The 21,522-nt window shown below is 41.7% G+C and overlaps 1 protein-coding gene across 1 annotated transcript in view; it reads right to left on the reverse strand.

Annotated features, from left to right (window-relative positions):
* KAT2B (lysine acetyltransferase 2B) overlaps positions 1–21,522 on the reverse strand; it is a 95,221-nt gene that overhangs the window by 32,634 nt on the left and 41,065 nt on the right. The window contains exons 7-9 of the mRNA XM_044678887.1: positions 12,392–12,583; positions 6,912–7,018; positions 739–864 (exon numbers count right to left, since the gene is read on the reverse strand). Of these exons, the coding sequence (XP_044534822.1) occupies positions 739–864; positions 6,912–7,018; positions 12,392–12,583 (425 nt within the window). The remainder of the gene's footprint in view (positions 1–738; positions 865–6,911; positions 7,019–12,391; positions 12,584–21,522) is intronic.

The following is a 21,522-nucleotide window of genomic DNA, read 5'->3' on the forward strand; positions in this document are numbered from 1 at the left end:
AAGTAAGTAAGCAAGCAAGCAAATAAATAAATAAATAAATAAATGAACGAATAAATAAATAAATAAATGAGTGAATGGATGAATGAATGAATGAATGAATGAATGAATGAATGAATAAGCAAATGAATAAATAAATAAATGAATAAATGAGTAAGTAAATAGGTGAATGAGCGGATGGATGAATGAATAAATGAATAAATAAATGGATGAATGAGCAGATAAATAAATAAATGGTGGAATGCAGGAGGTTTGGAATTTCTCTCCTAGGTAGTGGATTGGACAGAATGCCAGACCTGAAGTCAGGAAGACTCATTTTCAAGAGTTCAAATATGGCCTCACACTAGCTATGTGACCCTGGGCAAGTTATTTTGCCTCAGTTTTCTCATCTGTAAAATAAGCTGGAGAAGGAAGTGGCAAACCAATCCAGCATCTTTGCCAAGAAAACCCCAAAGGAGGTCATGAAAAGTTGGACACAATTGAAAATGACTGAATGAACAACAATACATGTTGAACCGTTTCCTATTTCCATCATTGTAAAATTCCATAACTAAACATTACATTTTCCAACTCTAGGAAATTGTGGCTGCTCTCTTGGTGGTCACTGAATCAATGAACACCACAATTCATACTTGTGAGCATTATTTCAAAGTCTGAAGAAGACTGTAGGTTGGAGTCATCTAAGTAATAAGAAAGTACTCCTCCAAGCTAATTCAGCTTGCCCTCCCTCTTCTGCTTTACCTCGGTTCCCTTCGAGTCCAGAAGAGACTTTGCAAGCAGGACTCATGCTTCCTCCGATTGGCTGCTCCAGAGAGGAAGGGCTCCCATTGTATGATACAGTCCTGGCCACAGGAGGCGGGTTGATGACTGCAATAGAAGAAAAAAGCCAAATGAGCATCTGCTGACACTAACCAAAGTCAGTACGTTCACAGGCACCTTCTCGCCATTGTGATCCCTTTAGTTTCATGGGTTTAGATGGGCCCAAAAGATATTGTGCTATGTTATGACAAATATTTTCTTACAGATATTAGTGACTAAGATCAATGTTCCTCCTCGATCAATTGAAGTTATTTTAAATAATGAAGGTAGTAATAACAATTATTACAAATATTGCACTTTAAAGGGTTCCAGGTTCTTTATACGCCCCATATTTGGCCCTCACAAGCACCCTGTGAGGAAGGTTCCATGGGAATATTACTTCCATTCTTAAAAAGAGGAAACTGGGCATCAGGAAGGTGTTGGGACTGGCCCAGGGTCACACCGCCGACTGAATCTCTCAGTACTTGAGCTCCCTTAGGGAGGAGAGTTGAAAAACTCATTCTTTAAAAGAAGATGAAACCAGGACCCAGCACAGAGAGGAGTCACCATAGAATTTTCCATCTAACGAGTCAAGAGAATCAATAGTTGAAGCAGCAGGCAATTATCCAAATTGATGGGGAACGCCACAAGATGAAATGAAATGAACCCAAACCACAGAGAGTCAATAGACCATAATAAGAATACTGCCATGGGAAGAGCTGGTGCTTCTATAAAAGCAAAACCTGAATAAAGTAACTATTATAGCAGGGCTCATCAAAAGACTGAGATATTCTCAACCAGTCAAATATTCAGATTAATAAGACCTGCCACAGATGGTCTCCTAAGCCTTCTTTAGTGGGCTTCCCTGGAACAAAGCACTTCAATTCCCTAAATCTCATTTGTATCCTCCAGAAAATGGAAGGGGTTGGTGCTTCAGAAGCACCTTGAAGCTCCAGATCTACAAAGAATCTCAAGAACCTTCCCCAGATGCAGATCTTAAGCTTTCTGTGCCGTAACAGAACCTCCTGGACCAAAAAAATCCATCCCCCTGAAACCAGCCAGAGGATGATGACCTTCTCTGGTCTGAGCTAGCCTGGCATTCAGATAACCAACATAAATGTCTAGCTGTCACAGCATAATCGCTATGACCCGGGTTCCCATCTATCCTGCTTCATTTAGCCCTCTTAGCTGTGAGATCTTGGGCAAGTCCCTTCACCTGTGTGCCTCAGTTTCTTTATCAGCAAAATGGGGATAATAGCACCTACCTCCCAAGGTGGTTGTGAGGATCAAAGGAAACCACACAGAAAGCTCTTGGCAAAACCAGGAGGCGCTAACTAAACACTAGTGGTTATTATTATTGTCATTATTAGAAATCTGTCCTTGAACCCTCTGGGGCTTGGGAGGACCTATCAAATCTGAAAAGTGTAGGTTAGCTCACTTGTTGAGGGGTTTAAAATTCATAATACGAAGTCCAGGTTTAACATAAATTTGTGCGTGTGACACATACACACACATATACATACTTCTATATGATATATATATATATGTATATATATATATATACCAGGATCATAATATATATAAGGCTAATAATAATGTAACATACATCATCTTATTGTATATGCATATACATGAGTGTATATATTTGTTATTTGTATATTTCATGCATTTGCATGAAATTTGTATATTTGTATGTATCATATGTATATATATTTGTATATATTTGTATATATTTGTTTTTTGTATAGTTTTTGTATATATTTGTATTTGTATATCACACATTTGTATGAAATTTGTATATAAAATATATTTATATATCATACATCTATGCACATATACACACACAAAAAATAGCATAATCACGTAAATAAACGTGCATGTACATTTTTGTTGTTCAGTCATTTTTCAGTCATATTCAACTCTCTGTGACCCCAACTGGGATTTTCTTGGCAAAGGTACTAGAATGTTTTGCCATTTCCCTCTTCTGCTCATTTTACAAATGAGGAAACTGAGTCCGATAGTTACATAATTTGTCCAAGGTTGCCTAGCTAGTAAGTGTCTGAGGCTGGATTTGAACTCAGGTCTTTCTTCCTGAATTCCAGACTCAGTGCAGCACCTACCTGCCCTAATCATCTAGCCCAAGTCACCGGAAGGATGAGGATGAGGATGATAATAGTATCAAGAACTAGCATTTACCTAGCCCTTTAAGGTTTTCAAAATTCTTTACACATTTAATCTTCCCAACGACTCTGGGAGGTTGGGGGCTACTATTACTGTTCTCATTGAACAGATGAGCACATTAAGTCTGTGAGAGATTAAATGACCTGCCAAAGGTCACCAGAGCTAATTAAATATCTGAGGCAGGATTTGAACTCAGGTCTTCCAGACTCCAAATCTTAACACTGTATCCTCATTTGCCTTTAACAGCTTTGATGACTATGCCACTAAAAGAGCGATCTGCATTAGAAAATGCTTTGGACATTTTGGTACTGGGGTAAAATGACACTGTTTCAGACATTTGCCAAAAATGTGTCGGTTTGGGACATAAAATCAGAGATCTGGAGCTCCCCACCTGCCATAAGTTCCAACCCCTTTCATTTGATAGATGTGGAAAATGGGTCCCACCTGTGAAGCAGTGCAGGGCTGAGCCAGGATTCCAGACTGGGTCCTCTGGTCTCAGTGCTTAGCCCAGTGCCTGGCACACAGTAGGGGCTTACTGAACTCTTACTGGCAGAAAAACATCCAAAAGGAACTAACATGCAGGTATACAAGTTGCAGTGGTAGGACTGTGAAGTTAATTAGAACTGACACTTATCAATAATGGGCTTCATTCCTTGGCTCCATAGAACAAGAGTCCCGCTTCCCCTTCTGCATCATTTTCTATTTACTTCTTAGGGGAGGGGAGGGGGATCCATGCCAAACGAGTCACTGTGGGTCAGTCAATTCTGTGGGGACTCTTTGTTGAATTTTTTTTTAGACCTCAAGTTGTACAAGAATGAATTCTCCAAAGCATCAAGTTGGGTCTGTTCCCAAACAAATATGGCCACATTTATTCGGCTTGGGGACAAATACTTCTTTCAGGAATCTTCAGTCAATGGGAAAGAACATTGTGGGGTTTTAACTTCTGTTTAGGTCAGATTTTTTTAAAAATCCAGATCTAGAAGAGAAGAGACTTGGAAATGCCCCCCGACTCCCGTATGGACAAGATGTCTAGAAGGGACCTTCCAGGTCTAGATCTGTAATTCGAAGGTCCTCCAACTCAGAAGAGGGGATTGATGGTCTCAGTCTCCTCTGCTCAGTTAACTGAAAAGGCTGGGATGGAAAGGGAAAGGAACGTGTGAATATACACAATCATTTCTGATCTTAAGTGGCTGCCCCCAATTACGATCCAAACACAGAAAAGACACCCACCAGAAAAGCAAACTAGAACCTAACCTTAAACTTCAGAGAGCTCTTAAATCATTCCATGAACACCTTTGAACATGAGAACTGGAAGATCCCCAAGGCCAATCCCTTTATTTACAGAGAAGGAAACTGAGGTTGTGAGAGGTTTAATGAATTATGGGACAAGTGACAGGTCCAATATTTCCTCCCCATTATCTCGTGGCCCTTTCTTTTCTTGAGCATTTATTGGAACACACAGTGATAGATGCTAAAGTAAGAGAAAGGTTGGTTATTGGGATTAAAATGCTCCGATGGCTGGGGCCACTGGGCTGTTAAGAAGGGGAATTCCTGAAGTCTGTGGGGAACAGAATGGGCTTCACCCCATTTTTTGGTTCAGTTCAGTTCAGCATTCCATTTCTATCTTGGCTCTTTAAAAAACAAACGAACAAACAAACTCCATCATGTCTCCTTTTGTTCTTTTGTGAGGCACAGTACAGTATGGTAGATAGAATACTGGACTTGAGTCCCAAGACCTGGGTTTGAAGCGTGCCTCAGACACTTGCTACCTGGGTAACTTTGGGCAAAGATGCTGAACCCCTCTGGGTCTCAGTTTTCTCATCCATAAAAGAGAGATGAGAATAAAATTGATCCTACAGGTCTGCTGAGATGCTCAAAATATCTAATGTATGGATGGAGTTTGGGCAACTCTAGAAGTGCTGGAGTATGAGGCTTTCTTCCTTTGATTTGTAATGATGGTACATTCTGAATTAACTAGCTAGTTAGAAACCTCAGTTAATTGAATTTGGGGGCTTTCACTTTTGAGAAAGAAATCAATTACAAGAAAATAGATCATGGCTAAGAGCAATTTAACAAAAATTCATCTGTTAGAACCACCTAGAAAAAGAATGTTTTCAGCCCAACCCCAGACCTACTCCTCCTGGATCTATGGTGCCAGAGCTTGAAAACTTGGGCTCCAGCTGTCCCCAGAACACTGCTATCAATCAATTGATCAATCAATCAATCAATCATAGCTTATTTATATTAAATAACTACTACGTACCAGGGGCAAGATGCCAATTCAGAAAAAACCCTATTAATTGACATTTTGAATTCTAAGGCAAAAAAAAAGTGCCCTAACGCATTTTAGAAACTCCAGGCAATTCCAGAAACTGGAAATAAATCCAGAAAAGGATTTTCTGATTAACCTTGAATTAGTAAGAATACCCCCATCCTGGTATAATGGGATTTTCTTGTTTATCTTTATTATTAAAAACCAGGACAATTCATAAAAACTAACTCCAAAAGGCCTATCAATCCCAAAGTTCAAAAGACTTAAGTCTGGCAGGGAATCCAAGTCAACTGTTCACTCTCCCATTGAGGAAACTGAGGACTAGATTAGCTAAGCATCCAATAGCAATGGAGACATTCCCATTTATCTACCAGCTGTCCCATAAAGAAGGGCCCAGGATTGGAGGGCGTGATGCCAATGCGAGACACAGAACAAAGGGTGAGATGACCTCACCACTCATTCTAGAACAGATTTCCTAGACCTGTGACCCTACTAATATTCAGGACAATCAGCCTCTTAGAGCCCCAACTTCACCTCCATGCATGAATGAAGAGCTCACGATCAGGAGCAGCCAGGGGGCTCCTTGCCTAGCCCTTATTCCTTTTCAGCTTTACGCAGTATTGATGATGGAAGTAAGGATGTCTTTTTAAAGTGTTCATGATAATGTTGTTGCTTTAATTAGGTCCAAACCTTCATGATCCCCTTTTCAGGTTGTCTTGGCAAAGATACTGAAATGGTTTGCCGTTTCTTTTTCCAGCTTATTTTACAGATGAAGAAACTGAGGCAAACGGGGTGAAGTGACTTGCCCAGGACCACACACACAACTACTAAGTGTCTGAGGTCACATATGAACACAGGATTTCCTGTCTTCTGGCCTGGCTCACTTCGGGGCTTCAATTTTCCAGGTGAATGACACAAATTCAATGCAGAATTAATGCTGACAACTGACAAAGGCCCATTCTCTTTCTGTGGGTTCTCAGTTCCATGCCAAGTGCATATTACCTCGGGAGGAGGTGGCTCAATAGACAGAAAGCCAAGCCTAGAGATGGGAGTTCCTAGGTTAAAATATGGCCTTGAACACTTCCTAACTGGACTTGCAGACCCTGGACAAGTCACTTAACCCCAATAACCTAGCCCTTACCACTTTTCTGCCTTAGAACCAGTAGTCTGTGTCAATTCAAAGACAGAAGATAAGAGATAGAGAGATAAATATATAGATGGATAGACAGATAGTGACAGGCAGGCAGATGAATAGATGGATGGATAGACAGATGACAGACAGATAGGTAGATAGATGGATAGATGGATAGGGAGGGAGGGAGGGACGGAGGGAGGAAAGGAGGAAGGAAGGAAGGAAGGAAGGAAGGAAGGAAGGAAGGAAGGAAGGAAGGAAGGAAGGAAGGAAGATAAATGAATGGATGGATAGACAGACAGATAGATAGATAGATAGATAGATAGATAGATAGATAGATAGATAGATAGATAGANAAAGAAGGAAGGAAGGAAGGAAGGAAGGAAGGAAGGAAGGAAGGAAGGAAGGAAGGAAGGAAGATAAATGGAGACACACAGATAGATAGATGGATAGAAGGATAGGTAGGTGGGTGGATGGATGGATGGATGGATGGATGGATGGATGGATGGATGGATAGATAATACACATTACCTGTTTGGATTCCTAGCTGACCAGCACGAGAAGAGGCAGTCAGAAAGTCGGGATCCCAGATAGGTGAGCTCTGGCTATACACTTCTTCTTCTAACATGGAGAGAAACCTAGACATACACACAAACACAACACACACAGGGGAGATAACATTAAAATTAAGAATCGATTTCTGCGAAGATTAATCAAACTAGCTTTTAAAGACACCTTTAAGAGTAGCAATTATCTCTGTGGTAACAGAAACCTAGAAACAAAGTGGTTTCCCACTGATTGGGGAAGGAACAAATTACAATATGTAAATGTAGTAGATGCTAATGCTCCAAAAGGAATGATGCAGAGGACGAATTCCGAGGAACATGGAAAGTCTGTATGAACTGATGCAAGGTCTGATAGAACCAAGAGGAAAATACATGCAACATAATCTACAATAATAATATAAACAAAAAAATGCTGCCAAGGCATTCCGATTCTGATTACGTATAAAGATGACTCTTGGTCCAGGAGAAGGGATGATGGAATATAATTGTTTCAAGATGACAAAAGAGGGGAATCATCTCTGTTGGAGGAGAAAGGGAAATAGAGGAATTGCTGGTAGAATTTGGAATTGTACAATAAATCGTCCATACCCTTTGACCCAGAAATTCCTTGCTAGGCATACACCCCAAACTAGTGACTGATAAAAAGAAATGTTCCATATATACCAACGCCTTTATGGCATCAATTATGGGAGCAAAGAATTGGAAATAAAGAAACCTACTGACTGGAGAATGGCTGAACAAATTATGGCACATAATTTACTGGAATATTACTGAGCTGTAAGAAACAATGAACATGATGAATACAGAGAGATTTACATGTACTGAATACAGACAACAGAGACAAGAAAACAAAGCTTCGATAATGTAAATGGAAAGAACCACCAGGAAACAATGAAAATAAGCACTGCAAACAAGCCTGACCCTGAGGAAAAAATATAAGATAAATCACCCCCAACCTCTGTCCACAGGGGAGAAACAATGCCTATACCGTCAAGATTTTTCCATACATTGTTCAATTTTTCTTACTTATTTTTCCTTTCTTTCTTTTAAGAAAAACTGTTATATGGGATGGATCTTTGGGAAAGCAACTGGAGAAAGTAATCTATGGGGAAATTTAGGCAATGTGAAAACAAAAGACATCAATGAACTCTACAGAAAAATCCATCTCAGCCCTGGGGATTATGGCTACCAAATGATGTATATACTGTCAGACAATGACTGTCAACTAGTGTTATCAATTTGTAACATGAGAACAAGAGGCTCCCCCCAAACCCCATGAGAACCTGAGAAACCTTGAGAACCACGAACTTCAGCCAACATGATTTTAATGCCTTTTGTTGATTTTATTTTTAAAAAACCCTTTACCTTCAGTCTTAGAATCAATACTGTGTACTGGTTCCAAGGCAGAAGAGCAGTAAGGGTGAGGCAACTCGAGTTAAGTGACTTGCCCAGGGTCACACAACTAGGAATGGTCTCAGACCACATTTGAACTCGGGATCTCCGGGCCTGCCACTCTTATCCCACTGAGCCACCTGGCTGGCCCCAAACCAACTTAATTCTACTGAGTTATCATCACCTTATGTTACACTATATTCCTTTTCATCGAGTAAATATTGACAGCAGTTGCTGGGGTAGGGACAGAAGAATGGCAGAAGACTCCTAAATGAGCATCTTCGATCTGCTCCCGCAACATATGCATTCTGGATGGAGTTCCCCATTCTCCCATAAGCCATAACTGCTTACCTGGAAAGTTGGGGGAAACCCAAAGTCCATACATTTGTTTCTTCCTCTTCTCTAATACCTTTAAAATCTCACTGGAAATTTATGATATAAGGACATGCCCGTGGGAGGAGGAAAGGCTATTTAATTTATTTCTTGAATGTCCAATAAGGGAATTTATTTTGCCTAACTAGGCAAATTGATTAAAAGGGGTTTCATTTTTCTTAGGGGGGTAGTTGTGAAGGATAAAAAAAAAAGAGAGAGATAATTGTTAAGTGAAAGAAAATTTTAAATTTTTCCAAATTTAAAAAAAATGTTAGCTATGTCTTGAAAATAAAAGTCAAAGGGGAAATGGGGGGAGGCGGGAGACTGGGAAAGAAAGAAAAATTTAGAAAGAATTCATTGTTGATGTAACATACAGCCCACCTCTTGACACATATAAATATACAAATACATATTTACAATATATGGTCATGGAGCTGAGATGCACAATCACACATGCATTCTCAAAGAGCCAACGGGACAGTTTGTTGGGACTCCTTGAATTCTGCCTAACTGCCTCAAGAGAAGTATTAACTTCAAGGGGAAGGAGAGAGAAGGGTGTAGTAGGCTGGTGAGTGCTGATTGAGACTCAAGAAAATCATTAAAACATTTGCTAAAAACATGCAAAGGTAAGAGTACAGAAATGGGACACAGAGTAGTTTTATTACCGTATTCAATGATAGATAGATAGATAGATGGATGGATGGACAGATGGATGGATGGACAGATGGACAGATGGATGGACGGATGGATGGATGGATGGATGGACACACAAAGGTATGTGCGCATGTGTTCTTTACAAATAAATAACAGTATATACGTGTACATATACACATATATCTATGCGTGCTCTTTTAAAAAACAAAAACTGTCCCAGAAGTTCAATTTCTTATATAATTGTCTTCCATGTTCTTCTTGCTTTGGAGATAATTGCTAAGTCCACAATAAAAAAAGAAATTTTAATTAAATGTAACAGCTCAGGAAGGAGGGAAATTAAAAATGACGAAAGAAGAGCCAAGAAGAATGACAATCTCATCACCAAATGGAGCCATCTCTTCTCCTCTGCTTCATTCTGAGCATGTAGGCAGGCTACAGCCATCAGTAAATGGGAACTGGGTGCCGAATGAGTCGTCATCCATCCCCTCAACAACCTCCAATGTTGTCACCTTCATCAGAAAGGGATTTAAAAGGAGAAGTGGGTGGTAGTTTGATCCTACTATTATTAACGAAGCCACAAAGCTCCTCAGTCTCAAGCTGCCAGGTCTGTGTGCTGGAGCAAGAGAACACTATAATTAGCCAATATCTAATAGAGGCCAAATGGATTTCCAGGGAAGAAGTATCGCTGTGGAAGGCAATTCCACTTTCTCTCTGAATATCACTGAAACAAGCAGGTTTGCTGCTTGGCATTGGATCCGTCATTTTGACTAAAATTATAAAATGCTATGAAAAGCTACTTAGAAGAAAAGCTAATGAGAAGAAGAGATGTGTCCATTTGGGGATCTGAAGAGAATAGAAGTTCCCTGAAGGCAGGCACTATCTTCGCATCTCCAGGACCTGGCGGAGTAGCCATCACATGGTGGCTACAAAATCAATGCCCAATTTATTGATCACCAAAAGTAACAGAAATCTGAAAGGCCCAGAGAAACTCAGGAAGAACTGTAAGAGCGGGCAGAGAAAAGTAATCAGAACCAGCAAAAGAGACTCAAGTCCAATGTTTCTGAAAATACTGCAGTCACCAAACTTGAGCCCAGACAACAAAGAAACCCACATGGGTTCACAGCTGGAAGGGATCATCTAATCCAACCTCTTCATGATTTTTTTTCTTTTTTTCAGTAGAGTTGGGAGCCCTTGAGAGTGCCGTGGGGCATACAATCTATGACAGATAGGATCTTTTAGTGAATTTTGCTTAACTTATTTTAAAAACAAAAAACCTTTAGCTTCTGTCTTAGAATAAATAATAAGTATTAGTTCCAAGGCAGAAGAGCAGTAAGGACTAGGCAATTGGAGTTAAGTGACTTGCCCCGGGTCTTGCACCAAGGAATTGCTGAGGTCACGTTGGTACACCTTGGTGACAAAGGGGTGACTCCTCAAAGAAGGAAAGGAAAGGGAAGAAAAAGAGAGCAGAACAGAGTGGAGTGTCTTGGAAAAAGGATGAACTTGGAGCCCCAAGAATCCTGGCTCCGATGGTGGGACCTCAAGCAAGCCCTGAGTTGTTCACCTCTAAAACAAGGACAAATAAGGCTGTGTATCAACAGCACATTGTGAGGATCAATGGCTTTCGGATCCCTTGTAAAGATCAGAGAGAGCTGGAGACAGTGTGGAAGAGTGGAAGAGAGCAGCGGATTGGAAGCCAGCAAGAACAAGGTTCCAAACCTCTTTCCAGAAAATTACTAGCTGGGTGGTGGCTCTGTCAAATCCTTTAACGCTCTAAACCCCAAAAGAACCCTCTGCAAAATGAGAAGGGTTGGACTCTCTGGTCCTCCCAGCTTTCACTTGGAGGTCCTTTTAGAAATCGGCATTATTATCTTATAGCAAAAAAGTGACGTGCTGAGGAAGTTATGTGTTCCGGGTGGAGGGGAAGGCAGTAAACAGCCAGCACTTGCAGGGTTCCTGCTTTCTTGGAGGAGGCCAGGACAAGACGGCACTGGTGGGACTTTGAGGCTGGGGGATGCCAAGACCAACATTCAGGGAACTTGCAGTCATTCCTACGCTCAGGCTAACTACATTCGCCCCCCACCCCCCGACACCAAAACATAAAGCATGTTAAACTGAGCAGAAACCAACATTGTAATGGAGACTTCACTTCTGAAACTCTGGGGGGCTTGAGGATGGGGAGCCAGTCTTTGAATAACATCTAAGAACTGACTACTTCCTCCATCCCTGCCCCTCAACTCCCGGCTCCACTGTACCCCCCAGAAGAGTAGATGAACAACCTTAAGTGGACTCAAGCTACTCCAAAGCCGTCTACACCAACATCCTGAGTCAACAAGCTTCTGCCGTGCCTCATAATTCCTCAGAAGACCTCATCGTCCAGGGTAAGGGCAAAGAACAGCCCTCGCTAATTCTTTTGCCGTTGCCTCCAGCCACATTTCTTCCATTTGTGAAACATTCTAAGCTGTGGCTAAGGGGCAAAGAAAGGAGTAGAAGGAGAATATGATGCCCGTGTCAGACCCTGAGCTGTGGAGCACGAGAGGTCCTCCTGAAAGGGACCCTTTGAGCCAAGATGGTGAAGTAGAAGTAGGGAAGCGCTAAACCACCATGAGAATCCTTTCCAACCAATCTTAAAATAATGCCACAAAACAAAGACAGGAACCAACAAGGAGACAGAGTGAAGCCACTTTCAAGAGAAAAACCTAAAAGGTAGGCAGAGAACATCTGGGGCACTGGGGTGAGAGGGGAGTCTGACCTCAGACTCTTCCTAGCTGTGTGACCCTGGGCAAGTCATTTCATTCCCATTGCCTGGCGGGCCGTTACTGCTCTTCTGCCTAAGAACCAATACACAGTATTGAATCTAAGATGGAAAATAAGGGGATTCTTTAAAATTAAATAACTAAGTGCATCAAAGGGACAGAAGTAGCCAAGCCAAGAGAGGCAAAGGGGGAAGCTTTCCTTTCCTGGGTTGGGGTCCCTTTGACATCTATCCCTGGAGCCCTCAGCTAGCCGCCTCCAGCTTCTCCTCCTTACTTTGGAAAGTGGGTGAGGATGAGCGTCCGCTTCTCCAGGGGCAGCTTGTCCTTCTCCTGCCGGGCTTGTTCCAGCAGCTGTCGACGCATCACGGTGAAGACGGAGCGGAGCAGCGTCCTCCCAAACACCTGGGTAGTCTCATAGCGAGGGAGGCTGTCACAGAACTGAGGCACATGGCAATAGCACAGCCACCTGAAGCAACGAGAGAAAACCAATGAGCCACCCCCCCAGGAACTGTGCAGTCCCCCCACTGACACTGGAGGAAGCCCATCAAAGCCCTGAGGATTAACAACCGGTCACAACAGCAGGGTCATGCCTGGCCTCACACAAAGTCTTGTACTGTGCTTACAGAGGCAGCTAGGTGGCTGCAGGGGACAGAGAGCCAGGTCTGGAGTCAGGAGGAACTGAGTTAAAATCCAGCCTTAGACACATCCTAGCTGTGTGACCCTGGGCAAGTCACTTAACCCTGTTGGACTCGAGTTTCCTCATTTATAAAATGAGCTGGAGAAGGAAATGGCAAACCACTCTAGGATCTTAGCCAAGAAAACTCCAAGTGCTGTCATGAAGTGTTGAACTTGTCTACTGACCTAGCCAACAAACACGGCAACAAATAGGATTAGGGTCTGGAGCAAGGTGTTCTGAACCCGGGTCCAAGGGCCCCTGAGCTTTGAGGGATGGGAAATTGGATAGCAAAAGCACTCTTTAACTTTACTCAACTGTGCTCTCCTGGGCCATTATCTGTTCTGAATCGTACGTTATTTTTTTTCCTTATACAGCCTAGACCTTTCCTTTCCATTTAAACCTTGATTTAGAGATAGGGGGAGCCTAAACATCACCTGGTCCAACACCCTCATTTTACTGCTGAGGAAATTGAAGTTCCCAGAGGTCAACTGGCTTACCAAGCTCATAAGGAATTAAACTGCAAGGGTGGTATTTGAACTCAGGTCTGAGGATTCCAACCCCAGAACTGTTTCACTGTACCAAGAAGAATGTCTCCTAATGGTAAATGCCTGGGCTATAGGCAGCTGATGGTACTTGTGAGCCTTTTAATGAAAAATCCCGTCATACCATACTGTCTCCAACTAGCATAAAGAGATGATAGAATTGGGGCCCTAACTGACGAGGTTCTGGGTTCAGGTTCAGTCTCTGGCACAGACAGAGTGGTTCTAATCATTGTTACTACTAGGATCATTAACATCTTCTCTCTGTATCCTCATTCCCCAGACTCTGTTCTGCCTCCTTCTCTGCATTCCCTCCTCCTCCAATTTTTTTATTTAAGTATTTTTCCCTAGTTAAATGATTGATATTCTTTCCCTCCCCACTCCCAGAGTCAACAAGCACTTCCACTGGGCTATATATGTGTTATCACTCCATAACTATTTCCATATTATTCATTTTTGTAATAGAATCTTCTTTTAAAACTCAAACCCCCAATCATGTACCCATATTACCAATGTTATATTGGTTATGTGGGTACATGTATGGGTACAGCAAATGTTTTCCTTCTGCATTTCTCTTCTTTCTCTCAATGTGGACCAATTTTTTATTAATTAAAGGGAGGTTTTCATGAGTACTTTCTCGTCTGCCCCGAATCCAAGCTTTACTCTTGAAATGCCCCCAAGCTCAAATTCCACTTTGAATCTCTCCTCCACTCTTCTTTTCTCCATCACAGAATTCTTTTCCTGAAAGGAATTTTGGAGTTACCTTGTCAAAGCAGAGCCCTAAAAATTTTGTGTTGCAAATAGAACAGGAGGAAATATAGTAAATGGGAAAAAAATGACAAATTACATTTGTCATGTGCTACAGAAAGAAATGGACCGTCACTGGACCTAACGTCACCGGGTACTGTTATCCTAGTGCCTTCCCTCTTTACTTATCTCCGATTCATCCAAATGATCCAGTTTGCCCTTCTTGTACTCAGTGGTTTGCACTGTCTTGCTCATGTGATTGGGTGCAGACTGGTTTTTTTGTTTTTCCTTTATATCCCTAACACTTAGCCCATATTAGGTGCTTAACAAAGACTTGTAGGCTGACTGACTACTGGAAAGCCTGTATACTGCTGTGAATAGGATGCTGGGAAAGGTTCCAAGAAGAATGTAAAAGTCTTGCCTCTGACATTTCAGAGTTGTGTGACCAGGGCAGCTAGGTGGCTCAGTGGATAATGCATCAGGTTTTCAGTAGGAGGACTTGGGTTCAGATTATAGCCTAGCCACTTCCTAGCTGTGTGACCCTGAGCAAGTCACTTGACCCCCATTGCCTAATCCTTATTACTCTTCTGCCTTGGAACCAATACACAGTATTGATTCCAGGATGGAAGGATTAAAAAGAAAAAAGAGTTGTGTGACCATAGAAAAATCATCTAACCTCACCAAGCCCTTGTTTTCTTATTTGCAAAATGGTCCTTTAGAACCTACACTTCATGGGGTTACTGTGAGACTCACGGGGATAATGTAACAACATAGGCATGACAGAAACATCATTTATTATTTTGTGAATTATGACCTACAAACCAACTGCAGAAGAAATCCTAACCATTCAAAGAATGAGGCAGTAAGTCACCCTGAAGAGGAATGGCCGGTTCCGGTCACCGATCCATCATCTAAGGGCTGTTTCAGACACTCTTGGTCAGAAAAAGAATCCCGTTAAAACTGAGCTCTCTGTAAACTAAAGGCTTCCCAAAACTGTAGGCTTAAGGAGAACGTCCGTCTACAAAGGAGGCTCTCTCCGCTTACCCCTCTCCTGAAGACTGATGTTCTTCCTGCCCAAGATGACAGCTCATTAAAATTACCATTAAAAAATCATAAAGCGATTTAGTGGGGTGTGCAGGACTGCCTGGGAGGGCTGAGGAGGAGAGACGGTGATAGAGGGTTACTGTCCAGTATTTGAATCTCTCCCATTCCACTCCTCTCTCACTGGGGATTCATTTTAAAGACTCTCGTCTGATTGTGTTTTTACTTCTCAAATACATCGATTTGATAAAGCATCAATACTTCTAGAAGAGAAGAGCAGGCGACCGAGTCAGCGACATCTGATAATTGATGCAAATGGTCAACACTTGAAGTGAGAGGAAGAGAAGGAAGTGGGGCGGTTTAGATATGATTTCAATGACAGAAATAAATAAATAAATAAATAAATAGAAAAGCTTCCCTACAGGTCTGGCTGTCACCAAGGAGGCAGCGCTTTTGTTTCGGACCCTCCCTATCAAAAGGAAGTAAGATAATATTTCAGCTCATTTCAAGCCTGGAACACGAATCCTGTTTCAAAAGATTTTAACTTTTTCCTTTGCTCACCTGTGTACAAATGAATCTACAGTGCCCCGGTCGGTCTCTGCTTCTCTGGGCCAGCTTGGCACATCGTTTCCATTTTTAAGTCATGTTATTCTTCTCCCGTTTTGACTAGATACAGAATGTAACTTCATGAAGGGACATGAATGATTCTTAAAGCAGAAAGGGATCACAAACACCATCTCAGCCCTCTTGTTTTTACAGATTAGGAAATCTGGGGAGAATTCGGGTTCGAGTGAAAAGGAAGGTCAGATGATTCTGTGGAGATTTAGTCCCCGGTTCAAGACCTGCAGCAGCAAGGGACTCTCGTGAACGTTCTGCAAAATGCCAGGGTCCTGCTGTGAATTTCTTCTCAGGAATTGGCCCCGACTCAAGCTTTCTCATCCCAAGACACTTGGCTTGTTCCATGCACTGCACAATTACACGAATTCCTCCTTTATTCTGTGGTAGTCCCTCAAACAAATTCTGACATCAACAGAAATGCTCCCAAGGAAGAAAAGAGTGACGTCAAGAGCTGTGATGTAAATGTACGAGAAACTGGTGAACGAAATTCGATGAGTAGAAAATAAGAATCAGAAAACAGACGCAAAGGGTGACAAGATCATAAAGTTGGACAGGCCTTTAGAGGTCATCTCATCTAATGCCCTCATTTTATAGAGAAGGAAACTAAGGAACAGAGAAGTTAAGCGATTTTCCCAGGGTTACATCTGCTAGATGACAAGATTTGAACTCAAGTTCAAAGTACAAACAGGCTTCACCCCTTTTCCAGTTAAGCTACCAAAAGTGATTTCTGAGTTTAAGGATTTTCACTTCTCATCTTTCTCCTCACCCGTGGAGGGTTTCTTCCTCTATCCATATGTCCTGTTTACACCCAAGTATCCAAATAGAAGAGGTTTCCTTACATAGCCACGCTTCTCTCTTGGCTTTTGTTCAATGCCATGCTAATGAATTACTGGTTTCTGTTACTCCATCGTCTCTATGCTGAACACATTCCAGACACAAAATTGCAGAACTGCAGGGGACGTGGAATTTCATCACTTCAAGATTTTCTCCCAATGAGCAAATTTTCCTCCTCTTGCAGAGAATAACCCTCCCACCCCTGCCTCCGCTATGCAATTCTCGGCCACGTCCTCTCTTACATTGGCCACAGGGGGTTGACGTGGTGTGCTGAGGGTCTCGCATTCTCTTGCCATGACAAGGATTCCAATGGGTCAGGATATCCAGCTGGCCGGCCGGCACCGATAGCTTGCTCTCTCCATATAACATGACCATATTGTTTTTTTTTCAATCAAACAATTAATGACTTCTTTTACGCTGATTCTGCAAAGCGTTGGATACAACATGGTGTAACCTATTCTTGCCCACTATGGACTTCTTTCCCGCCATTTGGGTGACCCTCAACTTTGCCTCTTTTCCCCTTCAGTCATCACAAAGAATTTCCATATCACTGGAGGAAAACGAATGCTAAAAGCATGGAATTGAAAGCCAACAAAACTGATCAATACAATGAACAACTACAATTCCAGACATTACTCGCCTCCTGACAAAGAGGCGATGGGCAGAATATGACCTACTTTTTGGATATGGCTAATGTAGAAATTTATTTTGCTCAACAACACACATATATTACAAAGGCTTTCTTTTTTTCTCCTCATTTTCCCTGAGGGGAAGGGAAGGTTGAGATAGCAAGGGAAGAAAATAGATTTTTCCCATTAGGGGAAAAAAAAAGTTAAATGAGTTGTTTTAATGGGCTTTTGTCATAGAGATGAGATGTGTTCTTGTTGGGTTATTTCAGTCATATCCATTCTTCCTGACCTCTTTTGAGGTTTTCTTGGCAAAGATACTGGAGTGGTTGGCCATTTTCTTCTCCAACTCATTTTACAGATGAGGAAATCGAGGCAAACAGAGGTAAGTGATTTTTGTAAGGTTACACAGCTAGTAAGTGTTTGAGGCCAAATTTGAACTCAGATGAGTCTTTCTGATTACATGCCCAGCTCTACCCACTGTACAACCAAGCTGCTCAGGGATGAGATCAGGGCTGGACATTTTACTTAAATATCATGATAAAGCAGCTGGGTGGCTCTCTTATTTCTGCAAAATCTTAGCAAGTGTCAGTAACATGCTATGAGGACCAAAAAAGTCAACCAGATCTTTGACCATGGTAAGAGAAGTAGAGTCCAGCTAAAGCTCTGCTCTCCCCTGCTCACATCACATTCTCAATGTTGGACTCTCTTCAGCACTGGACATTACCAACGAAGGACACGGACACAATGGAGAGTATCTATAGGAAGGCAGCCACGATGGCCTCAAGTGTGCCTCTGTGGGAGGGAGGAAGGGAGGAAGGAAGGAAGGGAGGGAGGGAGGGAGGGAGGGAGGAAGGAAGGAAGGAAGGAAGGAAGGAAGGGAAGGTAGGTTGTTTAGCCTAGAGAAGGAAAGACTTGTAGTTTGATGCAAAAAGCTCTGGTTCCAGAAGCAAAGGCACCAGCTTCTAATCCTACCTAAGGCAATTACCACCTCTTTGATCTTGGTCAAATCATTTAACTGCCCTGTCCTCATTTTCCTCATCAGTGAAATGGGGGAACTGGTCTAGATGGATCCTTCTTACTCTAAATGAGCAACCCTAGAATCTCAGTTGAACTTCCTATCATACCTTCTGGAATAGCGGAACTTTGGAGACATGTGATAGTGATCTTGCAGTATTTGAGCGGATGTGTCCTAGAGAATGATTTCCACATGGCCCTAAAGGAGGAGATTATTTTAATGTGCGATCTGGGAACTTTTTTCTTTTTAGCATTTTGAGAAGTAAATGTCAAGAGAATCAGTTTCCTTTCCTTCCGTGGTTTGTTTTATGTATTTAAGCACATTATTCTCAGAAGGTATCTGTAGGCTTCATCAGCCTGCTAACATGGCTTATGACTCCCCCCCAAAAAAGGGGTAAGAATCTGGAAAAAAAGAGGTAGAAAAAGAAAAAGAAGGGAAAAAATTGAAGGAAAAAAGAGCTAGAAACAACAGATGGAAATTTCCAGGAGACAGATCATGGCTTGATGTAAAGATAATAATACTCGTTGAATAATCTGAATGGCTTCACAGTAAAATGGGCAGCCTTAGAGGGTAATGCCCTCCCCGTCCATGGAGGGATTCCTACAAAGGCTGGAGCAGTGCTTGCCAGCTCAATCACAGAGGTGGGGTAGACTGTGGCAGAGAGAAAGCTAGATGGTCACCGAGGATTCGTCTGACTCTGAGATTCTGTGATAACTTCAGGCTCGTCTCTGCACAAGTTCCTTCTTATAGCCAACTGATTTCAGAACACGTCTGGCTGGTATCACTTAGTTTCATTCAGCAGGTTTTCCTTGTTTCCAATATGCTGGATTAAGTCTGATTTATCAGTCTGCTGGCTCAGGAGGACTAGAAGATTCTAATCTACTATCACACTATAGCTAATATTTTCTTTATCTTTTTTTTTTTCTGAAAAAGAATGACTTTATTTTTTAAATCCTCATCTTCTGTCTTGGAATCAATACTATGTATGATTCCAAGACGGAAGATGAGTAAGGGTTAAGTGACTTGCCCACAGTCACAAAGTTAGGAAAAATCTGAGGCCAGATTTGAACCTAGGACCTTCCATCTCTGAGCCTGGCTCTCCATCCACCAAGTCACCCAGCTGCCCCCAGAATGACTTTATTTTTAAAGAAAACTGCACCATCTCCGAGATTTCCTGCCAAGAGAGGGAATTCTGAAAAGAATGACAGGAAAAAAAATTGTATTCCACAGGAACAAATATGATTCTTACTAACTCTAGCTTCCAAGGTCTGTACACTTCCCCCACATCTTTTGATACGCAGTGCTTTCTAATAAGATAATTTCAAAACTTGGATACATGGTTCTCTTAGTCAGCCATCCATTTTCACATTCTGGCTCAGATATCCTTCCCTGGCAGCTAACTTCCATCCATCCATGAGCAGTCAGTCAAAGAACTTGGGTTTTCTTTTGGCTCCAGGTGACTATCTAATGTCACTCATTGATCTTTTGCGAATGTCCTAACCTCCAGGAATTTTTCATTTAAATCTCCTTTTTCTTGCTAGAGCAGCTTTGTTGTTTGTCCCACAAGGAGATGCCAACACAGTTGTCCCTCGCTACATCGCGGGTCACTTATCGAGGCTTCACTGTATCGCAAGATTTTTCAAAAAAACATTATCTAATTCTGTATCGCGTGGTTACACTTATCTCAGCACCCTATTGGCTGATGGGATGAAAGGTAACCAACCACAGCGCTGTGTTCTCTATCCTGAATGCTGATTGGCTCAGTGACTGATAGGTTAATAAGTGTGTGGATAAGTTTTATAGGAAAGTGGGAAGGGTTCGTAAAGCCTTAAAATACATATAAATATGTATTTTTAATTTAAAATTATTTTCAATTTTATATTAAATTTAATTTAATAAAAATTATTTTTAATTTAAAAATAAAATATGTAAAAATATAAAAATAAATATAACACTGGATTTTCCCCTATCGAGAAGGTCTCTAGAACGTGACTCCCGCGATAGGCGAGGGATCACTGTATATGCTCGACCATCCAAAGCCCAACTGGCAAGCTCAACTTCCCTTTCACTGCTGAAAACAATGCCTGGACGTGGACAACTTTCTTTTCACTGTATTTATTACTTTCAATAGTAACAACGCTCATTGAAAACCCATTGAAAACCCATTATCTGTCTGAAAATAAACTCAAGTACAAATGGTGAAGAAAACCCATTATCTGTCTGAAAATAAACTCAAGTACAAATGGTGATGAAAGAGATCCTGATTTTGTTTAGGAATTTATCCTTTAAATACATCTGAACTTTCGAGCTTCATGGGCTTTGCTACTCCTACTTCAGACATCTGGCAAAGGCTGAGAGAGGCTGTACTTAAGAAACTAAAGGCACTTCATTTCAGCCTGCTTCTCCAAATCACAGCCTTTTTCCTCTGCCATTTGTTATGGAAGACTACTGCTGAATGGATGTATTATTTCGATGATCTGTATAAAACTAATGCTCCATCGAGTAGGAAGAACACTGGATTCAGAGAAGCTTTGTGTCTCAGGTATTCATTTATCCGTGATGTCACCTTCAGCAAGTCCTCTGATCTCTTTGTATCCTTGTGTTCCTCATCTCAAACAGGGAAAATGGTATTTGTATGTTCTACCCCAGAGGGCTGTAAGGATCAAATAAAATGGTGTCTAGAACGCACCCCAAAACACAGCCTACCGTTACCATTTCCTCTTCTGGATGTTGTAGTAACAACAGACAGAGAAGTACTTCTTACAGCTACAATGGGAGAACTTTAGAGCAAGGTCAATTGTTCCTCAAGTCAAATGTTATGAAAAGAGTTTAGCTGAAGAGCACTTCCACAACAGCCCTCTTCCAAGACCTCCACACAGAAGTGGGGTGAGCCTTCCTTCTTGGAGGCAATGGCTGTGGAGATCCTACATCAAGCTAGAAGGGCTGAATGAGAAGAACCATGATGGTCCATGTCTCCTTCCTAAGAACCTGCTTAGCAAACTGTAGATACTCCCATCACAAGGTTGGCCAAGAGGATTTTTTTTTCTTTAAATCACAGCCTTCCAACGCAGCTAAGTGGTTTTATAGTTTCAATGCTGAACTGGAAGTCATGAAGATGTGAGTTCAAAATCTGTCTCTAAAGCTTATGAGAAATCTAGACAATTCTCTCCACCTCTCTAGTACCCCATTTACCTTTCTTTTAAAATGGAGATATAGTAGAGAGTGGGATTGCTTCAATACCAGGAAGACATGGGTTCAATTCTCACCTCTGACAGAGAGAGACAGAGACAGAGACAGAGACAGAGA

The sequence above is a fragment of the Gracilinanus agilis genome, chromosome 5 (genome assembly GCF_016433145.1).
Source record: "Gracilinanus agilis isolate LMUSP501 chromosome 5, AgileGrace, whole genome shotgun sequence".
NCBI lineage: Eukaryota > Metazoa > Chordata > Mammalia > Didelphimorphia > Didelphidae > Gracilinanus > Gracilinanus agilis.